This window comes from Sphaerodactylus townsendi, linkage group LG04 (genome assembly GCF_021028975.2).
Source record: "Sphaerodactylus townsendi isolate TG3544 linkage group LG04, MPM_Stown_v2.3, whole genome shotgun sequence".
Classification (NCBI taxonomy): domain Eukaryota; kingdom Metazoa; phylum Chordata; class Lepidosauria; order Squamata; family Sphaerodactylidae; genus Sphaerodactylus; species Sphaerodactylus townsendi.
The window spans coordinates 148,985,250-149,011,654 of NC_059428.1; the positions used below are offsets into that span (position 1 = coordinate 148,985,250).

General features: G+C 47.8%; 1 protein-coding gene across 3 annotated transcripts; it reads right to left on the minus strand.

Moving 5' to 3' along the window:
- Positions 1 to 280: 280 nt before the first annotated feature.
- On the minus strand, positions 281 to 24,541 carry SLC5A11 (solute carrier family 5 member 11). 3 transcript variants are annotated; one of them, XM_048495583.1, is made up of 16 exons: positions 23,839 to 24,541; positions 20,501 to 20,680; positions 20,316 to 20,387; positions 18,921 to 19,025; positions 18,112 to 18,171; positions 16,240 to 16,344; positions 14,059 to 14,164; positions 11,424 to 11,504; positions 10,242 to 10,447; positions 9,284 to 9,419; positions 8,511 to 8,618; positions 6,811 to 6,961; positions 5,847 to 6,015; positions 5,540 to 5,755; positions 4,522 to 4,681; positions 281 to 3,262 (listed from the first exon to the last, which is right to left on the minus strand). In XM_048495583.1, exons 1-16 carry the CDS (start codon positions 23,839 to 23,841, stop codon positions 3,039 to 3,041), a joined length of 2,082 nt encoding a protein of 693 aa, XP_048351540.1. In that variant the 5' UTR covers positions 23,842 to 24,541; the 3' UTR covers positions 281 to 3,038. The 3 variants fall into 3 exon arrangements, with proteins under 3 accessions (XP_048351540.1, XP_048351541.1, XP_048351542.1); XM_048495584.1 differs by lacking the exon at positions 23,839 to 24,541 and adding an exon at positions 23,502 to 23,598; XM_048495585.1 differs by lacking the exons at positions 16,240 to 16,344; positions 18,112 to 18,171.
- Between the last annotated feature and the right edge of the window lie 1,864 nt (positions 24,542 to 26,405).

A 26,405-nucleotide genomic window follows, 5' to 3' on the forward strand; every position in this document is an offset into this window, starting at 1 on the left:
CCAAGTGCGTTAAGTGTGTTTCCAGCCTTTCGAATTGCTTAAAAGGCTAATGCAGGAAACCAAGTGTTTGTTTTTGCTTAAACGACTTTTGCCAGTTTTACTCCAAACAAAAACCCAGAAAATCTCCATCCCGGCTTGTTTTTTTTTTTTTTTTTTTTTTTGCAGAACAAAATCTGAGCCTCAACAACCACTCGTGTTTTGGCACTGAAAGGCTCAAGAAGAAAGTTGATTTTGGGGTGAAACATTACTAGTCCAGAAGAAGCACACGTAAGATAACACATTGCCTAAACCATTTTATTGTCAGTTTGTTGGCACTAGGTATAGGGGTTTTTTTTTAATTGTTTAGAGCCCCAGCCCACTGTCCCCTGCCACACCAGGCTCCAGAGCAGCCAACTGTAATATTCAGTTTCAATAAAATCAATAAGATCAACGCACAATAAATAACAACAACATACAATATACCAGCCGTGCTATCCTTCTCTGGCACTGCTCAGAGGATTGCACAGCTGATTGGCGCAATCTACTGGGAGCTTCTCCAGCACAAATCCTGACCACTGCTGCGAGGCTGGCGCAGGAGAAAGTCGCTGTGGATTTGCCCACCCTTCCTGCATCACACTAGGGTGAGGAAACATAGCACTGGGTTAGTCTGGTTATTGGCTGTGAGGAAAACTGACCAACGAAGCAAATAGCAGCACGGACCAATAGAGGCATCTTCCCACTGGCACCTGAATCCAGTCAGAACAATAAATAAAACATACCAATTCACATTTTAGCAGGAGGTAAACAGCAAGGGAATACATTACATTGCTTACAAAATACTCTGTTAAAAAAATACTTTCTGCTGGTTTAATACACAGAAAGAGATCCTCGAAACATTTTCTGATGGTATGCATGAAAATCCTTCAGTATCTTAGTTTCCCTTAATAAAACAAGTTGCAAACGTGCTGCACGCAGCTGAGTTCATAAGGAGTGCTACGGCTGACTTGCTCTTTGGGAAATGTCCCTTTTCTCTCTTCTTGCCAGCGCTGTGGCATAGTTTCGCATCTTGCTGAAGGCTCAGCCTCTGTCCTTGCTCACCCACCTTTCTAAAAGAAGCCTTCACCCTTTTAATTAGCACCCAATATTAGTTTCACTACTTAAATGGCGTTATTCAAATACCCCTGGAAAAAAAATACAAAGCTGTACGTTATCACACACATGCCAACCCAATTAGCATTTTACTCTCGGAGCAACTGTGAGCTTTTTGGCGCATCTGTGTGTGGCTATGGGGAACCAATTTTCAGCCTGGGGAACTGACTTCTCTGCCAACCAGTCAGGCATTCTGAGAAGAGTCTTCCTGAGCATTCCCCTTCATGGTGCCCAATAAAATTAAATTGCAGTCAGTTCAGGATAGACACTTGTTCGTGGTGCCTAATTGGCTGGCAGAAAGTGTCATCAGGCCACAGCAGCCCCACGCTGTTTTCAGGGCTAGAAATTTTCAGTGGTGAGCTGCCATTGCCTGCTTCTCCAAAATGAGCCCTGGGCTTCCTTGGTGGCCTCCCATGCAAAAACTAACCCCAGAGCCAATCCTGCATAGCTTCCAAGATCTGACTGGATCGGACTAGCCTGAGTTAGGACAAATTAACTCGTGGAAATCCCTGAGGAAAATCCCTCTGGATGTAAAAATGGCCATTTTGTTTGAATAAGTCTATCCACTAAGGAGGACTCTGCCTTTATCATCTTTCTAGAAAACCTGTAACACAATTAATTTTCAGAAGGCATTTGGCCGATTTTTTTCATGGAACCACAGTTGTGTTTGAGGCCTTTTTGTGATTCTGACTTGTGATTACATTTCCAATTTGGGTTATTAACTGCCTCCTGAAGACTCCTGACAGCTGCCTTGGGTTCACAAGAAGGAAGGTGGGGCAGAAATATTTTAATAAATAATGAATAAATAAGTAAATATCCAGGGGACAGATATACCTCTGATGGCTAGGAGCTTGCATCCTCTTTCCCAGAGGCATGTTTCTGTTGGGAACAGAGTGTTCGACTCGCAGAACTTGGTCTGATCTGGCAAAGCACATCTTTCCCTCAAAAGGCTGCAATTGATGGAAATCTTCATTTGAGGAGTGGCACGGGAGTTCACTGAGTTTGAAACAGGCTTAAATTTGAAATTCACATTCACCCTCAGAAATATCTGTACAGGGATATCTCCAGTTTGGCCTTTTAATACTGAACTTAGATGCCCATGAAAGAAGGAGGAGGAGGAGGAGGAGGAGGAGGAGGAGGAGGAAACTCCTTTCCCTTTCCCCCTCACAACAAACACCCTGTGAGGTAGGCTGGGCTGAGAGAGCTCCAAATAACTAGCCCAAGTTCACCCATCTGGCATGTGTTGGAGTACACAAGCTAATCTGGTTCACCATACCAGCCTCCACAGCTCAAGTGGCAGAGCGAGGCATCAAACGCAGTTCTACTGATTGGAGTGCACCTGCTCTTAACCACAACACCACGCTGGCTCTCTAAGCTAACATTATTGCCCTGTGAGCTGCTGAGAGGGTAGAAGAGCCCAGACTGCAGCTGTTCTCCCCTGACCTCTTTATGCAGACCAATGAAAGTTGTGGCCTGAGATAACCGGATGCTCTGAGCAAAAGCCTCCTGTTCCCAAAGGCTCCCGGGGCCTCGGCCAGTATTTGAAACAGGGAGCCAGACAGTCAGTACAGCACAAGCACTGAAGCCAAAGCGGGGGACAACCAGTGGTCATGAAGTCCAGGCCATTTAAAACGTGAATTCCAACAATATGATCTTATTTTAAAGAAGACCGTACTCCTACCAAGCAAGCATTTTACAGTCCTTGGTCCATAACTTTGTTAAAGCTGTTCTGGACACCGCCAACTGGGAACTCTTTGAGCACTTTCTGAGAAACATAAACCTTTCTTTTCTTTGGGATGTAAGAAACAGATCATACATTTTACAGAACCATTATACAAAAGTCTTAGTTGTTCATATTTTAAACCCAGAGGTGTATTAACAGAGCCTCTTAAGTCGGGCTGCGCCAAGTGCTATGCGAAGTATCCCCAGAGGAAAATGCCTGCGCTTAGGCACAGCATCAAATTGATGTTGAGGACGTGCTTTACCCACGGCGCTTCTTTGGGTGGAGCCAGTGTGGCTTCAGTTTTGGCAGGCACTGGAGCAGCCTCCGGAGCGTCTCTTTCTCTGCCGTCCATCCCACAGATCCACAGAAACAGTCTCATGGTTTTAGAAGCTCTCTTGCCACCCAAAGCACCTGAAGAGGAGACGGTCAGTGGTGAGAACGTGGTCCTGGTAAGCAACATTTGGCCTACCTGATGGTCCCTGGACTAATTCCCAGATAGCTTAGCTGGGCACCCCCTAAAGCCAAAACTCTCACGTGTCCTTCCAACAAGGAAGCCCCACTTTCCAAAATCCCCCCCCCCTCCAACATCATCACCATCACAAACAGAAAACCACGCCCACTTTTCTCTGGGATGATTCAAAAGAAGTGCCCACCTAGATTGCTGAGTTATCTTCAACCTGTTACAGCTACCACGTGACCTTGGCACTCACTGCTGAAGGTGTGTTAGACTCTGTAACAGCATATGAAGCTGCCTTTATACCACTGGTTCATTTGAGTTGGTGTTACTGGGAGCAGCTTTCCTGCCTCTGAGACAGAGAAGATCTTTTTTTAAAAAAGAAGAAGAAGAGAAGAAGAGTTTGGATTTATATCCCCCCTTTCTCTCCTGCAGGAGACTCAAAGGGGCTTACAATCTTCTTGCCCTTCCCCCCTCACAACAAACACCCTGTGAGGTGGGTGGGGCTGAGAGAGCTCCGAGGAGCTGTGACTAGCCCACGGTCACCCAGCTGGTGTGTGTGGGAGTGCACAGGCTAATCTGAATTCCCCAGATAAGCCTCCACAGCTCAGGCGGCAGAGCTGGGAATCAAACCCGGTTCCTCCAGATTAGATACACGAGCTCTTAACCTCCTATGCCACTGCTGCTCCTAAAAAACACACCTGCTATCATAGAGATTCTCTTAATCGGAGATGCTAAAGGTTGGACCTGGCGCCTTCTGCATGAAATGCAGCTTTTCTTCCACCAAGTAACATCAGTTTGAATGTGCTGCTGACTGACCCTTTCTACGTGTTGCCTCTAGAGGTCTCTGTGACACAACAGTCAAGTGACTTTCCAGCAGCTCAACCTGCCACCTGAACCTTGAGAGACAGAGAGAAAGGGATTCAAAGAGGGGATTTCTGAATCTGATCAGAAAGCCAAGCAGGCTCGAGCAGGAACAGACAGCACCAGAATTGTCGGCTGGCTTTCTTGGCGTTAGGCAATGCTTCTCGGAACACTGGGCCTGATTGCAAAGAAAATGCAGAGTTTGCAAGGCTCAGATCCACAACAACGTTTGCCATGACTCTGAGTGCCTTGGTGCCATGGGAGAAGAAAAAATGTTTTTTTAAAAATCTCTCTCCTCCCCTCATTGGCACGTATGGAAGGCAAAGGTTTGGAACAGCAGTGGGTCACATACTTGTCTTGTCGTAGCAAACATTTTCCGGGCCATCACTAATGCTGAGCTGTACCGCAAGAGGAGGGGAAACTTCGTGGATTCCAGAGTTGGGCAAGGAGGTTCCTGCAGGGTCCTTTACTCCTGAAACATCCTTGCGGGTGAACCATGTAAGACGACTGACCTGTTGGCACAGAAAGAGCTCATGAAGCAGAGCTGCTTCTCTTTGCAGACTCCCAAGTTTGCTTCAAAAGGACAGCCCAGCAAACTTTGGGACATAATAGTAGTAGCCCTTGCTTATGTTTCTGTATCTAGTCAGGCCTGAGAATTCTCTGACTCACTGGAAGTACTTATTGTAGTACTGGTTGCAGGATTAAGCACCCTGAGGATATACTCTTTTATCATAAAGTTTCTTGTTGTTATAGCTGTCAAGACTGGCTCTGGAAAAGCGTTCCACACTCATTTGCGAGATCTCTTTGGAGAAATGCCCTCTGGCTGTAGGATTTAACATAATTTGGTTCCATTGGTTTCACAAAGGATTAAGGATCATTCACGCAGCAGTGTGGCATCTTTTCCCTTCCAATCTGGAGCGATTTTTTACAATGAGCCAACCCACCACTTCTCCAAAGAAAGCCTCTTGCAAACATACTAATAGGAGAGGAGATCTGCCTTAGTATTTGTCCCCTAGCAAATCTGATTGCGTGTTGTATTATATGTTTGCATCCCGACTCTTTTTAACACCCCTCCATCCTTCAAACCGGGATATAAGGACTTGGGGATCACCCATTTTGCTTGCATCTGATAAAGGGAAATTTGACTCTCAAAAATGTATAGCCTCAAAGTCTTGTTGGCCCCAAAATTGGCTGGGCTCAAATCTAGCTCTTCTGCTGTAGATCAGCATGGCTACCTGCTGGAACTATCTTGCAGCAATGTCACTCTTTTGCTTCAGATCTGTGAAAAGGTTTGAGGGGCCCGGAGAGCAGGACAGCAGTGCAGATGCATGTCAAAAGAACAAGCAGCAGCACCAGTGTATGGTCCGCACCATTTCTTCCGGAGGAGGCTCTGTCAAGAGACTGACCACCACCACCACGATCAAAGTGACCACTGTCAGGATGATGGAGAAATAGAGATAGTGAACGTATTTCACTACAGCTGGCCGGCTGTCTGGCTGATCACACTGTGGCAGCATGTAGACAAAATCCAGCACCATCCGGATCAGGCCCACGACCATCCCGACCAAAAGGCCACTGAATGCACCCTGGGAGGAGACAAAAAAAGCAACCCCACATTGGAACAAGAAGCTGGGAAGAAGCATCACATCTCACGACCCTTCCCTTCCATAGAACTACCTTCTCATTGGTCCTTTTCCAGAAGCAACCCAGGATGAAGACAACGGCCACAGGAGGCTGCAGGTAAGAGCTGATGGTCTGGATGTAAATGAAAAGCTGGCCACCTTGGCTGGCCTGTACCAGCGGGATCCAAAGGATGGACACAACCACAAGGAGCAGGACAAACACCCTGGGGCAGAGGGAGAAAGGCCGGGTCACTGCTTGTTCATTTTATGAGGCAGGTTTGGGCCCTTCGCCTCGTACCTCCCTTTTCCTACTGGGCTGTATTCTGCTCTGGCATAAGTTCTTTTGTTTGTTTGTTCTTTCATTCGTTCAATTTGTATGCTGCTCTTGCAAATCGGCTGAGAGCGGCTCACAACTTTTAATCTCACTGGATGTTTAATTTTTTAATTGAAACACCAGAAGACACTGGTCTGGCATGAAGGGAATCCCTGTCGCTGGAGGAATGCCTCTGCCATGCAGCCCTCTTCTCGAGGAGTTTTGCCCTAGGCACTGGTTTCCAGACTGTGCGTGGAATTAGGGATTCCTCAGGAGAAGAAGGTCAATAGTGACAGACATGCTTCCCTTACAACCAGCCTGCCTACCACGCCTGATCCCTGCAATGCACAGCCACCAGAAAGCCCCGGGTGTGTTCCAGGGTGCATGCTGTTCGTGTAGGGCAACAATTAGGCCCAGCAGGGCTAGCCACAGTGCTGCATGAGCTCTCCATGCCACATGAAGCATGCCCCCAGAATTTTTACAAGACAAATCAACACAGAAGATCTGAAGACAAAAAAAAAGTTTGCAAAAAAACTGCCAGACATTTTTGGTGACTTGCACGAGGCATATTCACTACTTGAGTTGCAGAGGTAATTCTTTCTCCATCAGATCCATTTTGGTCCACAATAGCAGGTGGTAAAACAAAAAACAAAAGAGCCAGAGGCTTTCTGGCGGAGCCGTGCTGGGTGCCAACAGGGTGTCTCACCTGCCCACAATCATCAGTTCCCATTCGGAAGACAGGGGCCTGAAATGCCGCCAGAGGTCCATGGTGAAAATGGTGCTGGCGCTGTTGAAGATGGAAGTCAAGGATGACATCAGGGCTGCAATCATCACTGACATCATGAGCCCTCTGAGCCCTGGAGCCAAAAGGAGAGGGCGCACTGTTACACCAGCCTGAGAGAGGCCACGAGAGAGGCTGAGCCTGAACCAATCATATGCTCAATCCTGAGGCCCCCGAGGAAAGTAACTTTGAAGGACGTGTTCCCTACCGAGCAGGAGGAAACACATCACCTCTTGTGGGAGGTGGGCCCCCCGAAAGACTCTTCAGATGACTGATTATAGCTCCCACTAAGGTCAACTTCTTCTGTCTCCTGGGGCCAAGTTTCAAATGCTGGTGTTCTCAGCCCCACCTTCCTGTTAAATTGGAAGTTAGTGGTTTGTGTGATTAGAGGAAGGCAGGAATTGTTTGCTGAATAGCCCCACATCAGTGTTTTCATGACTCCTTCACTGTAATAGATTATTCTTCCTTATGATCTTATAATGACCACTTTGGAGTCCAGGACACAAAGTGCCTTCCTTCAATGCCACGGGCTCACTGCCCATGTTTCCCAATGTTGTCTTTATTACTCCTCTAGGCATGTGTAGAGCATCAGCTGTCTGCTAACTGGCTGACATAGAAAGGTTAGAGTTGAGGCCGCAGCAGGTATGCCTAAGAGGTGGCGCACCCCACCCACGGAGTTTTAAATGCACATTTGTAGCTGGTAACCAGGATCCTAATACTTCACATTTACTTGCAGACCACTTTATGGCTGTTCAGAATACTATATACCCCTTATTACCTCTGCAGTTGATTCAACCCTATGAATAAGGCTAGTAATCACTATATTCCATATGACATCTGACAGTGCTGGGAAAATATTGATTTTCTAGAGATCACCTAGCACTAGTATTATATAAATATTTAACTGTCTTTCTGTTGCTCAAGGCTGTGCGCAGGATAAATTAAAATGCAATTGCTCCCTACAATAAAAGGTAAAATACGCTACCCACCCCACCCGAAAAGGAGGTGGGGCCTGGAGCAAGGGCCCCGAGGATGACTTTGGGAGCCGTAGTGCAGTGGATAGAGCGTCACAGTAGGATCTGCAAGACGAAAGTTCAGATCCCAGGTCTTCCATGGAAACGTGCTGGGTGACCTCAGGCAAGTCACGCACACTCAGCCTAACCTACCTCAAGGGGCTGTTGTTAGGTTAAAATGGAAAGGAGAACGATGTAATCTCCTTTGAATCCTCGTTAAGGAGAAACAGAAGTTTAAATACATTAAATGAAAAAATGTAGACAGAAACCTTAATGCACAGATAGGTTTATATAGAACTGGCTGCCCTAAATGCAGGGACACCCAGCATAGTGCCTGCAGCAGCCATGTGGTTGCTGCATCCATCGTGCTGTGTCAGAATTCCAGATGCCCCCCCCCCCCCGGCTCAGAAAAGACTTAAGAGGTCCCATCAGACCAATCAGAACTTGGGAGGCTGAAAGTGCGTGGAAACTAACTAGAACATCCTGAGAAGTTGCTCCAAACTTGGAATGCGGTGCTTTGAGTGATTAACCAAACCCGGTGGCACACAGGTTGTTGTGTTCTTGACCAGTCACACCTTCCAAGACCCTTTGGGAGGCAGGACAGTCCCTTACCTATTGGTAGGAGTTCGATGACAAGTTTTGGATAAGCAATGTCAGAACATCCAGACGGGTTCTTACAGATTTTTTTGCAGGTTTCTGGATCAGCGCAAGCCACCAGATCTGCAGGGCAACACAGTTAAAAACAGCCATGACTTAAAAAAAAAAACCTGACAGAGAGGGACAGATTTAGAGAGCTGATGTGAAACCCTAACCCATGTACACATCACACGACACAGATCCTAAGGGGCAGCCCTCATTTACATGCCTTGTCCCCTGCCTGCCAGAATGGTGGGTGAATCAGAACGAGGGTTGAACCAGCTGTCCGTTGGGAAATACCTGGAGATCTTGGGGGGGGGGGGCGGTCCTGGGGAGGGGAGCGTTTGGGGGGAGGGGGACCTCGGCAGGGTATAATGCTGTAGATTTTATCTTCCAGAGCAGCTGTTTTCTCCAGGGGGATTGATCTCTGCTGTCTGGAGACCTTTCACAATTCCAGGAGATTTCCAGCCTGAAGGGTGAAGGTTGGCCACCGTCTAGACCCATCTCCTTACAGCGGCTACAGCTCACCTGCAGCAACAGCATCCCCCTTCTGTGCTCTTTCTGGGATTTGACCCTTCCTTCCTTCCCATTTGACCTCTGTTGATGCCCGGCAGCTACCAAAACAACCCACAACAAACCCTCTTGGGCTGTTTTTTTTTAATGACTTGTTTTTCATAAGTCCAAGAGTACCTGACCCCTCTGCAACGGAGACCCTGGACGGAAGGCATCACCTGCCTGGCACTCCTCACCTGGAAAGAGGATGCGGCTGATCATGCCGGGCAACACCATCATGAAGAGAGGCAGGACCTTCAGGTAGGAGGCCAGTAAAGATCCGCCCTTGGCGTGCGACAGGGACTTGGCAGCCAGCGACCTTTGAACAATGACCTGCAGCAAAGGAAACGTTTTGGCAAACAGGCCACTGCGAATAGGCACTATTTATAATTACAGCTGTACATCCGATCCTTTTTGGGAAGCCCCATTGTCAATGCCCAAAACTTTCTCTTCAGGACAGCAGTGACCTCGGAGCAACAGGGAGGAAGCACTCTGGTTCCAGGGATATACTAGTTGGGATTGGGGGGCCCAAGTTAAGAACATCAGAAGAGCCCTGCTGGATCAGACCAGTGAGGGCCCCTCTGATCTAGCATCCCGTCTCACACAGTGGCCATCCAGTCCCTCTGGAGGCCTTCCCCTGATGTTCAGACCCCTCTTAAGCTTGGGGGGGGGGGGACGGACACGGTTCTTACATTGCAAGAGTGACACAGATAGAATCATAGAGTTGGGAGAGACCACCAGGGCCATCCAGTCCAACCCCTGGCCATATAGGAACACACAATCAAAGCACTCCTGACAGATGGCCATCCAGCTTCTCTTGAAAAACCTCCAAAGAAGGAGACTCCACCACACTCCGAGGTCATGCACTCCACTGTCGAACAGCCCTGACGGTCAGGAAGTTCTTCCTGGTGTTTAGGTGGAATCTCTTTTCCTTCCCCTTGAACCCATGACTCCTGGTCCTAGTCTCTGTAGCTGCAGAAAACGTGCTATCCATCTCACAGCACAGAGTGAAATATCATATGCAAGAGCATGATGTAATTCTGCCCCCTGTGCCCCCCCTCCCCCAGCTACAGGGACAGAAGCTTCTCTCCTAAGGTTGTGCATGGAGAGTGATTTGCTATCAGCCAGAAGAAAAGCCTCTCCAGTGAGACTCACCTGGTCTGTGCACCAGTACCACAGAGATGGAACGGTCATTCCAACCAGGACCCCTGGCCATGGGAGGTCAGAGGTCACAGGGTCCCTGAATATGTGAAAGGCATCTTCTCTTGGCAATCCGCAACTGCTGTTTCCATGGTGGCTTTTGGCAATGGCCTTGAAGTACCTGTCCTTCAAATCTTCAAGGCCTTCGACTCTGGCAAAGCCTGGAGCAGAAAACAGGAATCTGCCACTCGCATTTTGCTTTGTAGGAGCTATTTCACGGAACTCATTCAGTTCAAAGAATGGGATTTCTAGCCCACCGCCGGATAATATTGTGGTCTCGTCCTGTCGGCTATTCAGCTAGGTCACCACCGCCCTCCTCTTGATACACTTCCTATAACATCTTCTGATACACACATCTAAGCCGCGTAAGGATCTGCTCCCAAATAAAATGGGTCTCAGCATTTATGGAATGCTTTAGAAGACTTAAAGCTCTTCATATAGATTAAGGCAAGGTGATCATCTCCACATGATAACAGTGGAGAAGGAAAGGGCAGAGGCTGAGAGAAAATGGTGTACCTGAAGAGGCTGCCAAATGAGTTCAAGGATGGGATGGGATGGGATGGGATGGGATGGGATGGGATGGGATGGGATGGGATGGGATGGGATGGGATGGGATGGGATGGGATGGGATGGGGGGGAGTGATACGCAATCAGCTGGAACTCCTGCTTTCCCTGTGATTCAGTGGGAATCAAGGATGGCCGGCTTTTTACAGTCCTTTCTGACACTATTCTGCCGGCTTTGCCAACTAATCAACAGCTGGAAGTGGTTCCTGGGCTAAATGGAAGAGCCTTGCGAGTTCAGCTAGTTGGCGTGGCTAGCATACTTCTGCACCACTTGTGAGACTGGGTCCATCACTTGAATCTGCTTCAAGCTCCTGCTATTGAAACCCAACTCCCTCTCTGGCGGGATCTCTTTTTCACATCTGCTGTGTAACATAAAGTAACACATAGCAGGCTTGGAATGCTAACCTTCGCCACCCTTTGTGAGTCCTCATTATTGTTTTGTTAAGTGTAAGATGTCGTGACAGTGGGCGCTGGATCGCAAAAGGTAAGGCCGCAGAAAACGTTTGTTTTCGAGGCCCCATGTGATTCTTCATTGCATTATACCCAGAAGAGTAAACTGGAAAAGCTACTCACTGAAACCCATGAGAGTCAGCGCCCCAGCCAGCATGATGACGGTCTGTAGGGTGTCCGTGTAGATCACTGCTGCCAGCCCACCTGAGGAGGGGAGAGGAGGAGTAAAGCCACACATTTGGACAGGTATCTAAACACTGCAAGACCTCCAAAGCCTGAAGGATCAGCTGATCCCCTGAACCGTTTCAAAGAAGCGTTGCCTCTTTTAAGTGGACCGCACTTTAAAGGCTTTAGTAGCCTTTCCAACTCACATCTCTCCTCCTTATGAGGAAGCAGATGAAAAGGGACTGACGCTAAGAAATGATGTTTGGAGAACATCAGAAGGAGATGATGAAGGCTAGAATAGAGTCACCCTTTCTTTGGTGACCTTCATCGTCTTCTCGATCTCTTGAAGTCAATCAAGGTTTTATATTGCCGTCATCACCCTCAGTATTTTCTCATTTCCTCAAAGCCTCATAAGCCAAAATATTCTGGCTACTCCTTGAGAAACTATCCAGGTTAAGAGCATAATCACAATGCAACGATATGCTGTATATTTCAAAAATGCCACCACTCCCTGGATTCTTTTGTTTGTTGGCAGATTAGTTCTTCTCAGATTTTATCACTGTCTGTGACGACCTTCGAGAGAGATTTAGTGCCTGGGCTACACACAGGAAGTGACTTAACCACACAATCAGGTTTTACCAAATGAACTTGATCTGGGGGCGGGGAAAGGGGGCAGGATTCGGCCATGTCAAATTTCTAAGGGGCCTGTTCACTAAGTCCTTTCGTCCTACATATGTGCATACTGGTTGTTGTTAGGAAAAATGCTCTGGGAATTCTGCGCACAGAGTGTGATTCCGAGGTGTGCAGGGTCCTGACTCTGATCAGCACTGCAGACAGAAGGGCCTTAAGCCCCCCCACCCACCCCCGCTCTTTTCCTGATCTGAAATGGCCCAGAGGAGCTTGAGAAAACAGATGTAGCACATCAGTACACATAAGGATCCTCAACAGGGCAAAGAGTGGCTTGTTTATAATGCACGATTAGTTGTGCACAAGGTGACACCCGTGAGATGGATGGATAGTGGGCCTGTGTGTGTTGGCAGAGCACTGGGAGCAGACAGCCACCCATTCAATGGACCTCGTGTGCTGACTCCACACACCGCAACTCTCGGGTCCAAATAAATCCTCAGTTAAAGTAGCAAGTAGAGCAGCAAATGGTAACAGAAGTTGTTGCTGCCGCCCTTGGGGTAGAGCTGTGCCATCGTCACGTGCTGAGTACTGACTGTGCCCTCTCTAAGGGGCACCTGCATGAAATTCTGTCTTCTGAATGTTGATCTCTCTCGTCAGTAGGAATCAGTCCAGTCTGAGACGCCTGGTGTGTGGTGGGACAGCAACTGGATGTGCATCGAGCCCATTCACATGATTCCCTTCCAGCTGGCTTTTCATCAACAGGTAACCAAATTCTTCAAATCAAATTTGAGCCCAGTCACCTTAGAAATCCACAAGAGCAGTGGATGCCGCGACCCTTTAATACAGTTCCTCATGTTGTGGTGACCCCCAACCCTAACATTTATCCATTTTACAAATGGAGAACACTGATGCAGAGAGTCTTAGGTAACCCCTGTGAAAGGGTCGTTCGACCCCCAAAGGGGTCCCGACCCACAATTGAGAACCGCTGCACAAGAGTTTCAGGATATCAGCTTCTGGGAGTCAAAGCTCTCTCAACTCTGAAAAACTTATACACTGAGACTCTTCATGGTGTCTAAGGCCAACAACTCGAATCTCAAATTTAGCTGTTTTACCAGAGACCAACATGGTGACCCTCTGAAATTAAACTTCCAAGCATTCCCCACCTAATGAATCAAAAAACTCTTATTGTATTTAATGTATCATCCAAGGGTTTCACAGCCAAAATCAACTGACGGTTGTGGGTTTTTTGTCTTGTTCTGATATCCCAGCCCTCGCCTTTCGGGCTTGGGGTAGCATATAACAAATTTTAAAACAGGAAAAACATTTCAATCAGTAAACATCGCATCAGCATCAAAATATTCAGATCAAGAGGTGACCCTTCTAACTTCCTGGCTTATGAGCATGGTCTGGTAGTTTTTGCTCGTAATGTTTCACCCGCATCTATGGCTGGCATCTTCAGAGGCATATCATGGTAAGCTGAGCTTTTCTCCATGGCATATTTTGCCATGACTTGCCTCTGAAGATGCCAGCCATAGATGCGGGTGAAACATTAGGAGCAAAAACATCAGACCACGGCCACACAGCCTGGAAAACCCACAACAATTAATCTTGTTGCATTTGTTTGAAGGTGTTTATGTGCCAGGCTTCTATTTTGTGGTTTTATCAGCTGTGGATTTTAGTGCCACTGAGTTTCTTAAATATAACAAGGAATTCTCACTGTGACTGTGTTGTACGATTTGCATACTGCGTTTCTGATGAGATCATTGTTTCGGTTGTCGTTGCTTGTTTGCTGATTTAATACTATTGATTTTCTTATTGCTGTTGTCTGCGTTATTGTTTCACAGTCCCAATCTCTGGGTTGTGAGTTGCCCTGAATGCTGTTGTAGAAGAGTGGGGAGGGAGGGGAGAGAGAGAGAGATAAATCGAGACTCTTTCCCATTTGACCCTTGAAAGGGCTCAGACTCACCTGCCACAGTGTAAATAGCTGTGATTAACAGCAAGGCTGTCACAGCCACATAGAGATCCCAATGTAAGGCCTGTTGTATGAATAGGGCCCCAGCGTATATGTCGACCTGTGGGAGACAATATGCAAAAGATATTCCAAGGATGTGTATTTATGCAAGGACATTTATTTAGTTTTGGGTTGGGGGGGGGGGGGAGAGTTGCAAATGCATAATTTATCTTATTTTCCTCAGCCTTTTTGGCCTTTACAATTGGGGGCTGGTTGTAGGTTAATCGCCACCCTCTTCCTTTTTCCTGTCTGTTTGGCACAATGTTCTACCCTCCTTGCCTGCTGCTCTTGGCAGTATCCTGTTACCCCAAGCAAGGTCCACCCCTCACCTCCTGGCCCCACCACCAGCGAGGTCTGAGCCAAGCCCCTGCAGGGTTGGATATCTGCTGGCAGTGCAATCCCAGAAGTTAAAATCCAAACCCTCCCATGCCAGAGAGGACTGGGAGTAAGCCAGGCCTCTGTGGGGCATCTGGTCCTCTGCAATGATGCCCCCAAATGCTGCTTGGGCAGCCTGCCTGGAGAACTTGTCTGGTGCTTTTGCTTCTTCACCTCTGCCCTTTTATTTGCTCCCTGTCTTGTATTTATTTATTCAGTTACAGTATTTACATGCTGTTTTCCCTCCAGTCAGTGGGACCCAAAGTTGCCTACATCCATTCTGGAAACAAATAGGACTGCACAACAACAGAAATACAAATATTTTGGTAGATGACAAAAAGCAACGGAGGTACTACAATGACTTCTAGTGACACTGTCTTTGCCTGTGACCCCCTTGGTTGATTTAAATATTTATACCCCACCTTTCCTTTATCACGAGACTGCTTGTGATTCCAATATCAAAATGTACAAAGCACCATAAAAACTCATTCATGCCCCTCAAGAAGACCCCTGCAGCTTGAACTCTGCTAGAGGGCGCGCAAATAAGATAACTTTACATCATTCCTTAAAAAGGAAAACGAGCCAGCTTTTGAGAGATCTTCGGTCAGTCCTGACTGCGGTAACAGCCCTGTCGTTAATTACAACTTCTGGAAGAGAAAAGGGGTCCAGACAGAAAGGGGCCCTCAGCACCTCTTCCATGGTTGGTCTAAGCCAGGGCTGTTGAGCTGTTGATGAACAACCAGAGAGAAGGTTTAGTAAGTTACTCTTTAAAGCTTGGTATCCAATGAGTTTAGTAAATAGCCAAGCAGGCCAACCATCTCTTGAGCCTCTTCTACACATAGTGCTTTCTGTTGGCACTTTACTTAATTTGAATCCAGGGAATAAGTTTACACAACAGAGAAAACCAAACAGATGGCGGCCGCCAAAATAGAAAACCTGGCAACAGACAAAACTGATAAAGAGGACAATTCTGTCCTTGGGCAAACTGACCTGCTCTCCTGCTCTTTCACATTACTGCAGCCGTCTATCAGAGTTCCTGCCCGCTTCAGCTCTTTACTCCCTGGGTAAAAAGTTTATATGGGATAGCTGGTTGTTAAATAGTGCCAGTCACCCAGAGGTAATGGCCCTCAGTTATCTTACAAATTCTTTCCATGTAAGGCTTTAGAAGCAATGCGGCTAGCACATATTTTTGAAGGCACCACACAGAATCTGTGACCTATGCTCAGCCTTTCCAGAATGGATCCATGACCAAAATCCTAGATTCCTTTTGTGCTCTGTTTATAGCGTTGGCTGTGGAGCAGTCGCGTGGGCAACCCATCCCAGCAACACCTCCCATATTTAAGAACTGAAAAGGCTCCTTTGAATAGGATCCTGTCTGTCCCAGCTGGATGTGATGTCAGAACAGATTCTTAAAAAACGGGCAACTGGGGGCAATATATCTCCCCCAAACCTGTTTATGTGCCCAGAAAGAGTGAGAACCCAGCGGCACCTTCAAGACTAACCACCGTTCTGGCAGGGCACGAGCTTTCGTGAGTCACCGCTCGTTTCTCCAGAATGTGACTTTGTGCAGGGAGGATGAATTATTTCAGTGCAACCCTGTGGAGGAGAATTTCCCTCTCCTTTTATGACTTTGTCTGTTGTTCTACATGTGCCACAATTATAAGAGCAACATCAACAGGCAGAAATGACATTTATTAAGCCTATGTTGACCTACTCTTTCCAAGCCAATTCTGTTCTGTCTCCTCTCGCCTCCTTACTTACTGAGATTTTGGTGAATATATAGATAAACAAGTAGAGAATTGCTAGGAAGATCTGTATCCTTTTGCCACCAAACCGTTTCTGTAAGTATTCTGGCATGGTTGTAACCTGAAAGGAACGAGGAAGCACTGGTCAAGGGGGTGATATTTTGCAGAGATATTTTGCAAAGATTGTATATATCTGATGTTAGGTAGAGGCGCCAAATTTTGCGAGGTGCTTTGGGGTATGGTTTGCCTTATTTAGCAGCTCTGCCACCTTTTGCAGAAATATGAGATCCATAAAAGGTTGATTCTGTTCTGAAGCCTGCTCTGAAGCCTGTGAGTCCATGATATCCATGATGGCCCATATCCATGACCCATATCCATGATGAGGGATAGATAAGAGACCACAGGGCAAAGGGCATCAGCGTGCTGGGGGAGAGTGCCACGATGACCTTGGTCCAGTTCCAAAGGCTGCACCCTCCTCCCCCTCCTCCCCCTCCTCCTCCTCCTCCTCGCATGACCTCTTGAATTCTCGCTCTAGCAAAGCAAGGCTTTGCTTCTCAGCAACGTTGCCAGACACACAAGAAATCTTGGCACAGGCATGAAAATCAAGGCGTCTCTCGTGAGGTCTTGTGCTCTCCTGCACAAATACAGACTGCCTCAGTGCCTCACGGTGGCCATTCCTCACGTGGCCAGCAAGCGTCAGGCTGAAGGATGAGCAGGAGACTTTGCTGGTGGGAGAGTGAGTGGCTTTGAAGTTCTCTCTGCCCCCCCCCCCCAAATGCCACGTGCTTCGTTTCAGTGGCATGCCCCCCGCCCCTTGTATCACTGTATACGTAACACAATGGAAGACTCTTCCTTTCATTTCTCCTCCTCGGTTGTGTGGGTGGGCTGGGCCTATTTGTCTCCCTCACAACTGCTTATGCAAAATCTATTAAAGTTTGCAAAGTTCCCATGCTGGCTCTTTTACATTCAAAAAATGCAAGGCTGTCCTTTCTAGGTGGGCTTCTCACAGTTAATTATAGGTGGGCTTCTCATAATAATTAAGTGGGTGTTTTATAGTTAATCAGTAGGTCTGATCTTGGGGCAAAGAAGTGCAGGCTTTCTGTTTTAGGGCTGGATTGTTTGGCCCCTGCATGGGTGGATTCTTTGTACGTAACCTGGGCCAATGTGGCGGTTGGGGAAATGTTTGAATACAATTAGCAAATGAAAGTGAATCCATGTGGGTATTGCTGTGGAAAGGCACGCAGGAGACAGCGAAGGCTGGTGTTTCTCTCTTCATGCTCCTCACCTGTCCCGTATAGGAGTACCAGACAAAAACTAAGGATCTCAGTTTCAGGGAGAGGGGCCGTGGTGGCTGAGTGGCAGAGCCCCTGCTTGGCAAGCAGAAGCCCCAGGTTCAAACCCTGACACATTTAGTTAAAAGAATCAGATAGTGGTTGATGCAAAAGACCTCTTTCTTCCAGAGCCCCTGGAGAGCCCCTGTCGGCATATGCAGAAGAAAGCACTTTCAATCCACTTTCAATGCACTTTGCAGCTGGATTTTACGGCACGGAATAACAAAACCCACTTGCAAACAATTTCAAAAGTGGATTTAAAGTACATTATTCTGCATGTGTGGGAGGGGCCACTGAACAGACAAGGCTGATGAACCAAAGGTCTGACTCAATATCAGGCAGGTTTGTGTGTTCGTGTGAACAAATCTGGTGGCTCTGAGGTCCACATTCCAAACTGACCAGCAGGCCTTGTGGCTTTGCAGGCCAGAGAGGGCAGAGCAAGGGGGTGGAGTGGAGCCTTTTTGGGATTCTGACAGCTAGCTGAAGAACTACGATCTGGACAATGTTACTGTGGGCTGCCAGTACCTGAGAAGGAACATGTGGATCTTGCTACTCACCCCAGCAGCAATGTAGATGGGAAGGAACAGCCACGCCAGCACCAAAACACAGAACATGCCCTGAGGAAGGAAGCAAGGAAGGGAGGAAGGACGGGAGATGTGGGTCAGAGGGAAGGGCACAGCCACAAAACCAGTTAGACACCATGTGACTAGGCTGAGGCTTGCTCAGGGCAGGATATAATAGGAGGAGGAGGAGGAGGAGGAGGAGGAGGAGGAGGAGGTAGAGTTGGTCTTTATACCCCACTTTTCTCCGCCTTCAAGGAGTCTCCAAGTGGCTTACAAATTCCTTCCCTTCCTCTTCCCACAATAGACACGTCATGAAGTGGACGGGACCGAGAGAGTTCTGAGAGAACTGTGTCTAGCTCAACACCACCCAGCAGGCTTCGTGAGAAGGCGCGGGGAAACCTTTATCAAAATGCTCTCTGGAATATTTCTAGGCATACTGCTACAGACTAGCATGCTATCCGTCTGAAGTTATCATTGCTGTCCTTAGTGGAGGTACTAACTCTGTTATCAGCTGCCTGAGCATTGCAACTGTCTTCATAAAGATTTCCTGTTTGGCAGGATGGAGAGAGGTGCAGAATTTCCCAACACGTTTTGAGCAGCCTCAGAGCTCCTGAGATGGACAGCACTTTGCTCCTCCAAGTAAGACTCCATTAGCCTGTTTCCCATCAAGATACCTTCTGCCTCTGAGACTCATGCCAGTAGAATGAAGCCTAACAAGCAGGTGCAATTGCACACATGGGACAGAGAGCAGCCTTGCCCAACATTCCAGCGGGGCCATTTTGTGTAATAAAAGGGGTACTCACATTCCACTCATAGGCTGTGGCAGCAATTCCAGACGCAGCCCCAGAGCCCGCCAAGCCAATGAAATGCCCGCTGCCAACATTACTAGCAAACAGCGAAGCCCCCACCTGTTGGGAGAAGCAATCAGTCAGCTCCTGTCATTTCTCTCCCCTGGCAAGATTTCCACACTTAGCCCAGCAGAGACGGCGGAAGTATCAGCCCAGGCCCCCCCCCCCCCCCGAATGGCTGCTTGATTCCCCTTGGAACAGCCGCCTGGGTGTTTGGTTACTTCTGCATCATAACTAGCCCTTTTGTCCGAAATTGCCATTAGTTCATGCAAATTATTTCAGAGAATGCAGGCAAGGCCGATATTGACTGGGAGATGCACCCTTCAGTCAAATGTATTCTGTGCTGCTTCTGGCAAAGTTATTGAATGGAACTGAAGGCCCTGCTCTGTCCAGCACGGACAAGCCATGTGCTTATGAGGAAGCAGGAAGGGTGATCAGGTTGGTGCAGTGGCTGGTAGAAGCCCCTCAGTTTCTCACCATTCTGCGCTGCAGCCTCTCCTGCTCCCCTCCCCCCATTTAAAAATTGGGGCAACTGTAAAGACCAGGAAAAAAGACCCCGAAATGTTTAGCAAAAGTGCCCCTTCACACTAACTTTGGGGGGGGGGCAGGGTGGAGGGAGCATGAACTTGAGATGAATTTATTTATTGGTTTTTTATTGCTATTTCAATACAATTGGCGAACCTCCGGGAAACAGGGTGAGTAGCAGAACAGTTATATTTTCTTTAAAAAGAAGAAATTGTAGAATTGCAAAAAAGAAACAAGATTATGAAGCAGTTAATTACAGGATTAATGGCAAGTTGGCAACATGGCCAGCAGCCAGGAAGTCGTTGGCTCTCAGGCACAGAAGAGGACTTTCCCCACTTCTTATCTTTCCCTGGGGGAAGAGGGCACTGTGAGATGTTTATGCTTAGTTCTACATTGAATGTAGTGTACATTCAGGTATTATTTCCCAGTATATATCAGTGTCTGTATTTTGGCACAACTAGAAACATGTAACTTAAAAAAACCAAACAGATTAGAGTGGATCAGGGGGGATTCCAAACGAAGTGTCCAATCCAGATCCCACCAACACCCTTTCACATGCTGATTCACACACACACACACACACGAACACGAATGAGAAGCAGGGAGAGGAGAGACAGTTTTGATTTTCAGTATTTAGACCCAAAGGACGGGCACTGAAGAGTCTGGGTGGCCACTGGCCACCCCAAGTCCAACCTACATAGCCAGCCTTCTGAAAGGTGCTGTGTGAACTCTGCCAGTATAGGCTAGGAGGGATAAGGCTGGAATCTCACTGGGACTACAACATCCCACAAAGACTGATTCATTCTGATCCAAGGGATAACTTACCGGCCACCACACCATTTTCCCTCCAGCCAAGAAGTAGCCCTTCACAGTGCTGCGCTTCGTCTTCCACATGGACTGCAAAAAACATAAAAGGAGCAACAACCCTGAAGATATATCAACGGCTTGTTCAGAATCACCCAACCCAGTCGATGATAGAAACGGATTGTGGAATGAAACTCCTCTCTCACCCACAGTCCAACTGCCAAGACAAATACGAAGTACAGAACCAGGACAACGATATCCACAGGCTGCAAGCTCTGTTGGGGAAACGCATTCCAGTGGCTTGTGGTGGTTGACATGGTTGGTGAACTGCTTGTCTCCATAGCCTCTTGTATTGGTCGGATGCCTTTTCTTCCTGGTGCATTTATCTGTTCAAACAAGAGAGGGGGGGGAGAGATAGCAAGTTTATCGGAACCAGCTGTTTTTCCCTACCGACAATCAGCATCTACTCATTCATCAGACTCCTTTGCGTTGGATTTGGAGTCGGCAGCAGCTTTTTAAATGTCTGTTCAAGTTGGGTGCTGGAAGCAAAAAGATGCCATTGTAGTTGACCGGATACCAAAACAAGATTCAGATTGCACGCTAGATTGTTGGCCTCTGATCTGAGCAGTACCTCTGGTTTAAAGGGGTCTTGGGGCTGGGAAAGATGGTGGAGAACACTTGCTGGCTGGATCAGATGGTCCTGGGCCAGAGGGGCCAAAAGCCTGACTCTGAAATGGGTTTCTTTTTTGTAATCACAATGTTGGCAATGCTGTGCCTGAGCACTAAACCCAGGAAGCAACAAGGGCTAAAATACCTCAGCTCCATTCTGGCACAGTCCTTTGCCACCTTCCCATGTCTGTGACAGATTAGAAGGACCGAGCCTCTCTGCTGGTTAAAAGGAGTTGAGCCACCTGCACCCTCTCCAAGGTCTTCAGGTATTCCGGAAGACTCTGGATCTCATAGCATTTGCTGCAGAAAACCTCCAACAGACGGGAAGGATCAGTTAGAGTTACTTGCACATGTGTTGGTGTGGGAAACTGAAGAGAGGTTGCGCTCAACGCTTTAGGCTTGGATCCGAGATCCCGATCCATCCCCGCAGAAGGAGGCAGTCCAAGCTAACCTCCTCGGTGCCCTTGTGCTCAGAATACAGTGCAAAATTAGAGGAAATCACCCTTCTACTTCAGGCTTGGAATGCACATACTGCTAGATTTGCAGTCAGTTCCTCAGCTCTAGGGAAGATGGGAGCCTTGTTTTCTCCAGAAAAATATATATTAATTTTTGCACCCCCATTGCCATCCTGAAGATGCAGCACTTATTCCAATGTGGCAGCCCCTTCAAGACATCACTTACAGCTCCATGTGCAAGTCCTCGTCAAGCCAGTGGTGCATCAACAGGGCGAGCAGGAGAGTTCCCCTCCGCAACAGCCATGGAGCAGAATCCCAGAGAATGAGTTATTCGAAATTGCTGCCAGCCGTCATGCAGGAGTCATGGGAGCAGACGAACGAGTTCGCCTCCCTGGATCTTGGCACTCAAGGGTGCTCACGGAGGGGCGGGAGCCAAAGCACCACCTTGCGTGTGGGTGTGGCTTCCATAATTGGCCAGCACCTTCCCTCCCTAAGGCAGGAAGTCTCTGGAAAGTGCAGAGCTCACCAGGAGACTGCGGTGCCAGCTGAGAAGTTCACCTTCTCTCCTGTGAGGCAAGTTTAAGAGAGTCCCTTTGCTGTATGACTTTGAAGCTGGGAGGCTGCCAGGTACCAGACCTTGCTGGAGACATCCGGATGGATTGCTGAAGGAAAGAGCTGCTGCTGCTGCTGTTGTTGTAACAGGTGTGCTACTTTCACAGTGCTTGGTACAGGAAAATGATGAGCCCATTTGGGTTTCCATCTGGGGAACGAGGGCAACGTCACTGAAACTAGATCCGTCGAAGACAGTAAGCTTTAAGAGTGGAACCTACACGTGCATCGGCAGAAGCACCACTGGTGACCAGACACCAGAGGGGAAAATGGCTTCCACTGGCATCTGGCTGCTGCCGCTGGTAGGAGCAGGAGGTACCCCTAGATGGACTTCAGTCTGGCCCAGCAGGGCTCTCCTCGGGTGCTTAAGGTGTCCATAGTGGTGCAATAAACATAAAGCTACTCTGAAGTCTGGATTTCACATTAAGCCAAAGGACATTTGTGAGATGTTAGCTTCCCTGGAACTCAGAAAGCACATATGAACATGGACTTCGTTATTGCTGGGCGGCGACTCACTCGTCTCTCCTTCAAGGAAGGCAAGGAAAGAAAAGCAGGTTCCGGCCCTGGCAAACTTCCTATACGTTGAAGATGGAGCAGAAGAATGGCTGGCTCTGGAGCATCATGTTCACGAGTGGTCATCGCCATTACAAACTCCATATTCTCACAGTTCAAAGTGCAACACACAATACCAACATGACAAGGTCCATTTCTCAAGACTTGTCAGCAAACAAGACAAAGGGATGCATACTAGAGACAAATTCAGTGCACGCACGTCACAGTGAGAAAACAAAGACTTCTCTACCGAGGAGTCTGGCCCAGGTAATACATTCTGCTTACATATTATAAATGGGTTGAAAATGAAACCTTCAGGGCCACTGGCCGGTTAGTCCAGTCCAGTGGCTGCAGCCGAAGGATGGCGTGAAATACCCAGGACACAAGTGTTGTGCTATTTGTGGCAAATTGCCACTGAGAAAATTTCCCCAGACTGGAAGTTGCTGGCTCAGGCTAACCTCTGTGGAATCTATGAAGATGCACCTGTAATCCATGAGTGGTGGGAAATGCCCATTGAAAAGTAAGTCCACACCCAGAGAGGGGTACATCAGTTGCAGAGATGCTACAGAAAGGCTCAGGTTAGGCTAAAATATACCTATTGCTCAGGTGAATTTCCTAAGTCGGAGGACTTCTGGGAACTTCTGCATTCCCTCTCCCCCCACCATCTTTCTTTCTGATTTCAGTTAACAGACTCTGCTACCCCCTACATAGAAAAAGATTGCAGATAATTCCAAAAAACTAGCATCATGGTAATACCTTTATATTAGGTTAAGTCAAAACAACACAAAACAATACACAGTGTTTTCAGCTTCCCTAGACTAAAAAATAAGTTCTGGGGAAACTTCCAATTTAGTGATATTTTGATTAGCCTTAATTTTTTAAAATGTGACTGTTGTTTTTGAAAGTAAATTTTGTCTTGTACCTGTGACTCTGCAAAAGGAAAGTTTGCAAGTTTTATGCATTCCGATCATACCCTTCTCTCTCTTCACTCTCCTGGCACAAGCCGCGGTCCTTTGCTGGTCTGGGACTGTACGCTGAGAACAACCACACCATTGAAATGGATCCATTCATGCCTGCCCGAAGAGAGGCAGCAGCAGCCCATTTGGCTGACTCCGGACAGCTTCTCAAAGCCGCTCGTTCCTTTATTTACAGTTCTATGTAAACAGCCCCCAAGAATCTCAGACAAAATCTGTCCCCACCCCTCCACCAGAAACCCACATAAACGATTCTCTTAAGCTGGGAAAGGAGAGGAAACTCACCATTCCTTTTCCCACCGGGTCCCGTCCGTGTGTCGCACTTGATGCCGCAAGCCTTCTGCCAGTCCACGAGGCGGCTTAAATATTGCCAGAGTGCCGGGGTTTGCCAATGGGGAGTGTTTTACATTTTTCACAAGGAGCATGAGGGGAAATGTATAGGCATAGCCATTTCATGAATTGGCTCTGGTCCCTGTGCTGGTGGGGTGTTTGTCTCCTTATCAGGGACAGGGAGGGAGCAGGTCAAACTCCAAAATTTATTGTCCTTTCACCTTCCCCATTGGGATGAATCATTGGGGGGGGGGGAGAGAGAGAGAGATGCAGATGAAACCCTAGAGACAAGGAAGTATCTCTACCATACACACACAACCACCAACTGCCCATCTCCCCAAACCTCAAGGGTGACCTCAGCCTATCTTAATCAGCCAGTCTCCGCAAAATCCTTAGGGAAGAGAAGCAGATCTGTGTCCCATCTGTACATTTCAAAAACCAGCAACTCCTGATCTGGAGTCTGAAAAGACTACAACACATTCCAGTGAAATAAAAAAATATGGTAGGACTCATCAAAAGAGGATGGAGAAGCTGTTGATGGCCGCTTTATCTTTGGCTAATCAGTGCCCAGAAGTGCTTGGCCGGCATGTTGCACTCGAATCTTTCCCAATCCAGAGTTCTCAGAGAGCGATACTTCTGGTGTGCACATCCATGTGAGGAAAGCGGCCAAGTGGGAATCTGATAGAACAGCGAGGCTATGGATTCCACGCATTCCATTCTTCCTATTGTTGTTGTTTTTTAAACCAGTGTTTCAGCCAGCCTGGATTTTTCCAACTGAGCCCTGTGCTTTTTCTCCAGAGGCTAAAATCCACCACCATGTCAGCACCCACCACTTCTTGTAGGCAGGTGGGGAAGCAGCTTTTGGGAGGTGATTCTGCACAAACAGCCAGAAGAAAAGGGATCCGCCGCATACCTTCTGCCATCAAACCCACCCTCCCAATTTCAGTCTCCTGGAACTGTTTTATTGTTTAGTTAAACAAACTGCCTGTCTGGTGTAATTTGAGCAAGTGGAGCCTCTATTCTCAGGCTGAGCAGTGGTGTTGACCCACCAACTCAAGGGGTCTTGTGGCCTCCTCTTGAGGCCTTCAACGTCACCTGAAGGTGAGGGGGGTCTTCTTCTGCCAAGTCCTCTGTGCTTTTGCTGTGCCTGCCACTGTAACACCACCTGCCTCTGAGGTTGTCCAAACCCTCATTTTAATTGTCTCTAAGACAGGTTTCCTTTCTGCCAAATAACTGGAATATGGCAGCAACAAGCCCTCTGTTGAGGTCCACAGCCCCCAAGGCTCCGATGTGGATAAGCCAAGATAGCCCATCTTATGAGATCTGAGGAACAGGTGAGAAACCAGGCAGGAAGTCCGGGATGGCGCTGCAGAGGAAAGCAGTGGCAAACCACCTCTGACTGTCTCTTGCCTTGGACTAGATGGCCCAAGCTAGTCCGATCTTGTCAGGTCACAGAAGCTGAGCAGGACTGGCCCTGGTTCATAGTTGGGATGGGCCACCAAGGGAGCCCAGAGGCACTGCATACGGGCAGGCAGCGGCAAACCACCTCTGTTGTCCACCTCTTGCCTTTAAAACCCTGCAGGATTATTACCGTAAGTCAGCTGTGACTGGAGAACACTCCTCAAGTCTTCCATCTCAATTTGATGGAGAAAGTTACAGGCCAACTGCCTCTGGTTTCCTACTGACAGCAGTAGGACATTGGAAACAAAAAACAAATACATCTTTCTAACGGGTTAAATTAAAATTAGTGGGGGGAAATGAAAATGAAAAACATCGCCAAGATGTAAATCAGTTTTGTATTCTAGCCCCCACAGGCAGTTATAAGAGGGTAATTTTTGGACTGGAATGCCCAAGGCTAAAACCACTGGCCTGTTTTTCTTCCTGGCTGTTGTAAAGAAAAAACATCAGATGAATGAGCTGAGCAGTGGAGAGTGTGGGTCAAATGAGGGGACTGTGGCCGGTCACGGGGCCTTCGGAAAACTGCCTTTCCTCCTAAGGACTCTTCTACTTACCTTTCTCAGAACAGGACGTTCATCTTGAGCTCCTGCGACCAGGTTGTACAGAAAATGCAATTATATCCCAGCATTGTGGTTGGTGCCTACTATACTTTGGTTGTCCTCTTCTGGACTGTGGAGCCTCTTTTGAACAGGATGGGCTGGTTGCATCCTTTTATTTCAGTCAAGATAGACGTTGGCCTTGTAGCCACTTGGAAAGACACCAGACTCTGATTTCTGTGGCAGGCTTATTTGGTGGGTGCTGCTCCATCTCTAAGCCCTGACAGCGTGCAACTGGAGTGCATCATCTTAGCCAGCATTTGGAGATCTGTAAAGTTTTGTCCTGAAGAGTGGGCCGAAACCACACCTTTGAGGCTCACCCAGATCTCCAGAAGTGCCTTCGTGGAGCTGTTGCAAGGCTGATGACAACTGTTTTGGCTCTGCAGCTTACGGGACCTCTTCCTACCTTTCCCAAACCTCCGCCTTCTCCTTCCTCCTCGCCCCAGTGTACCTCTCCCTGGGATTTCC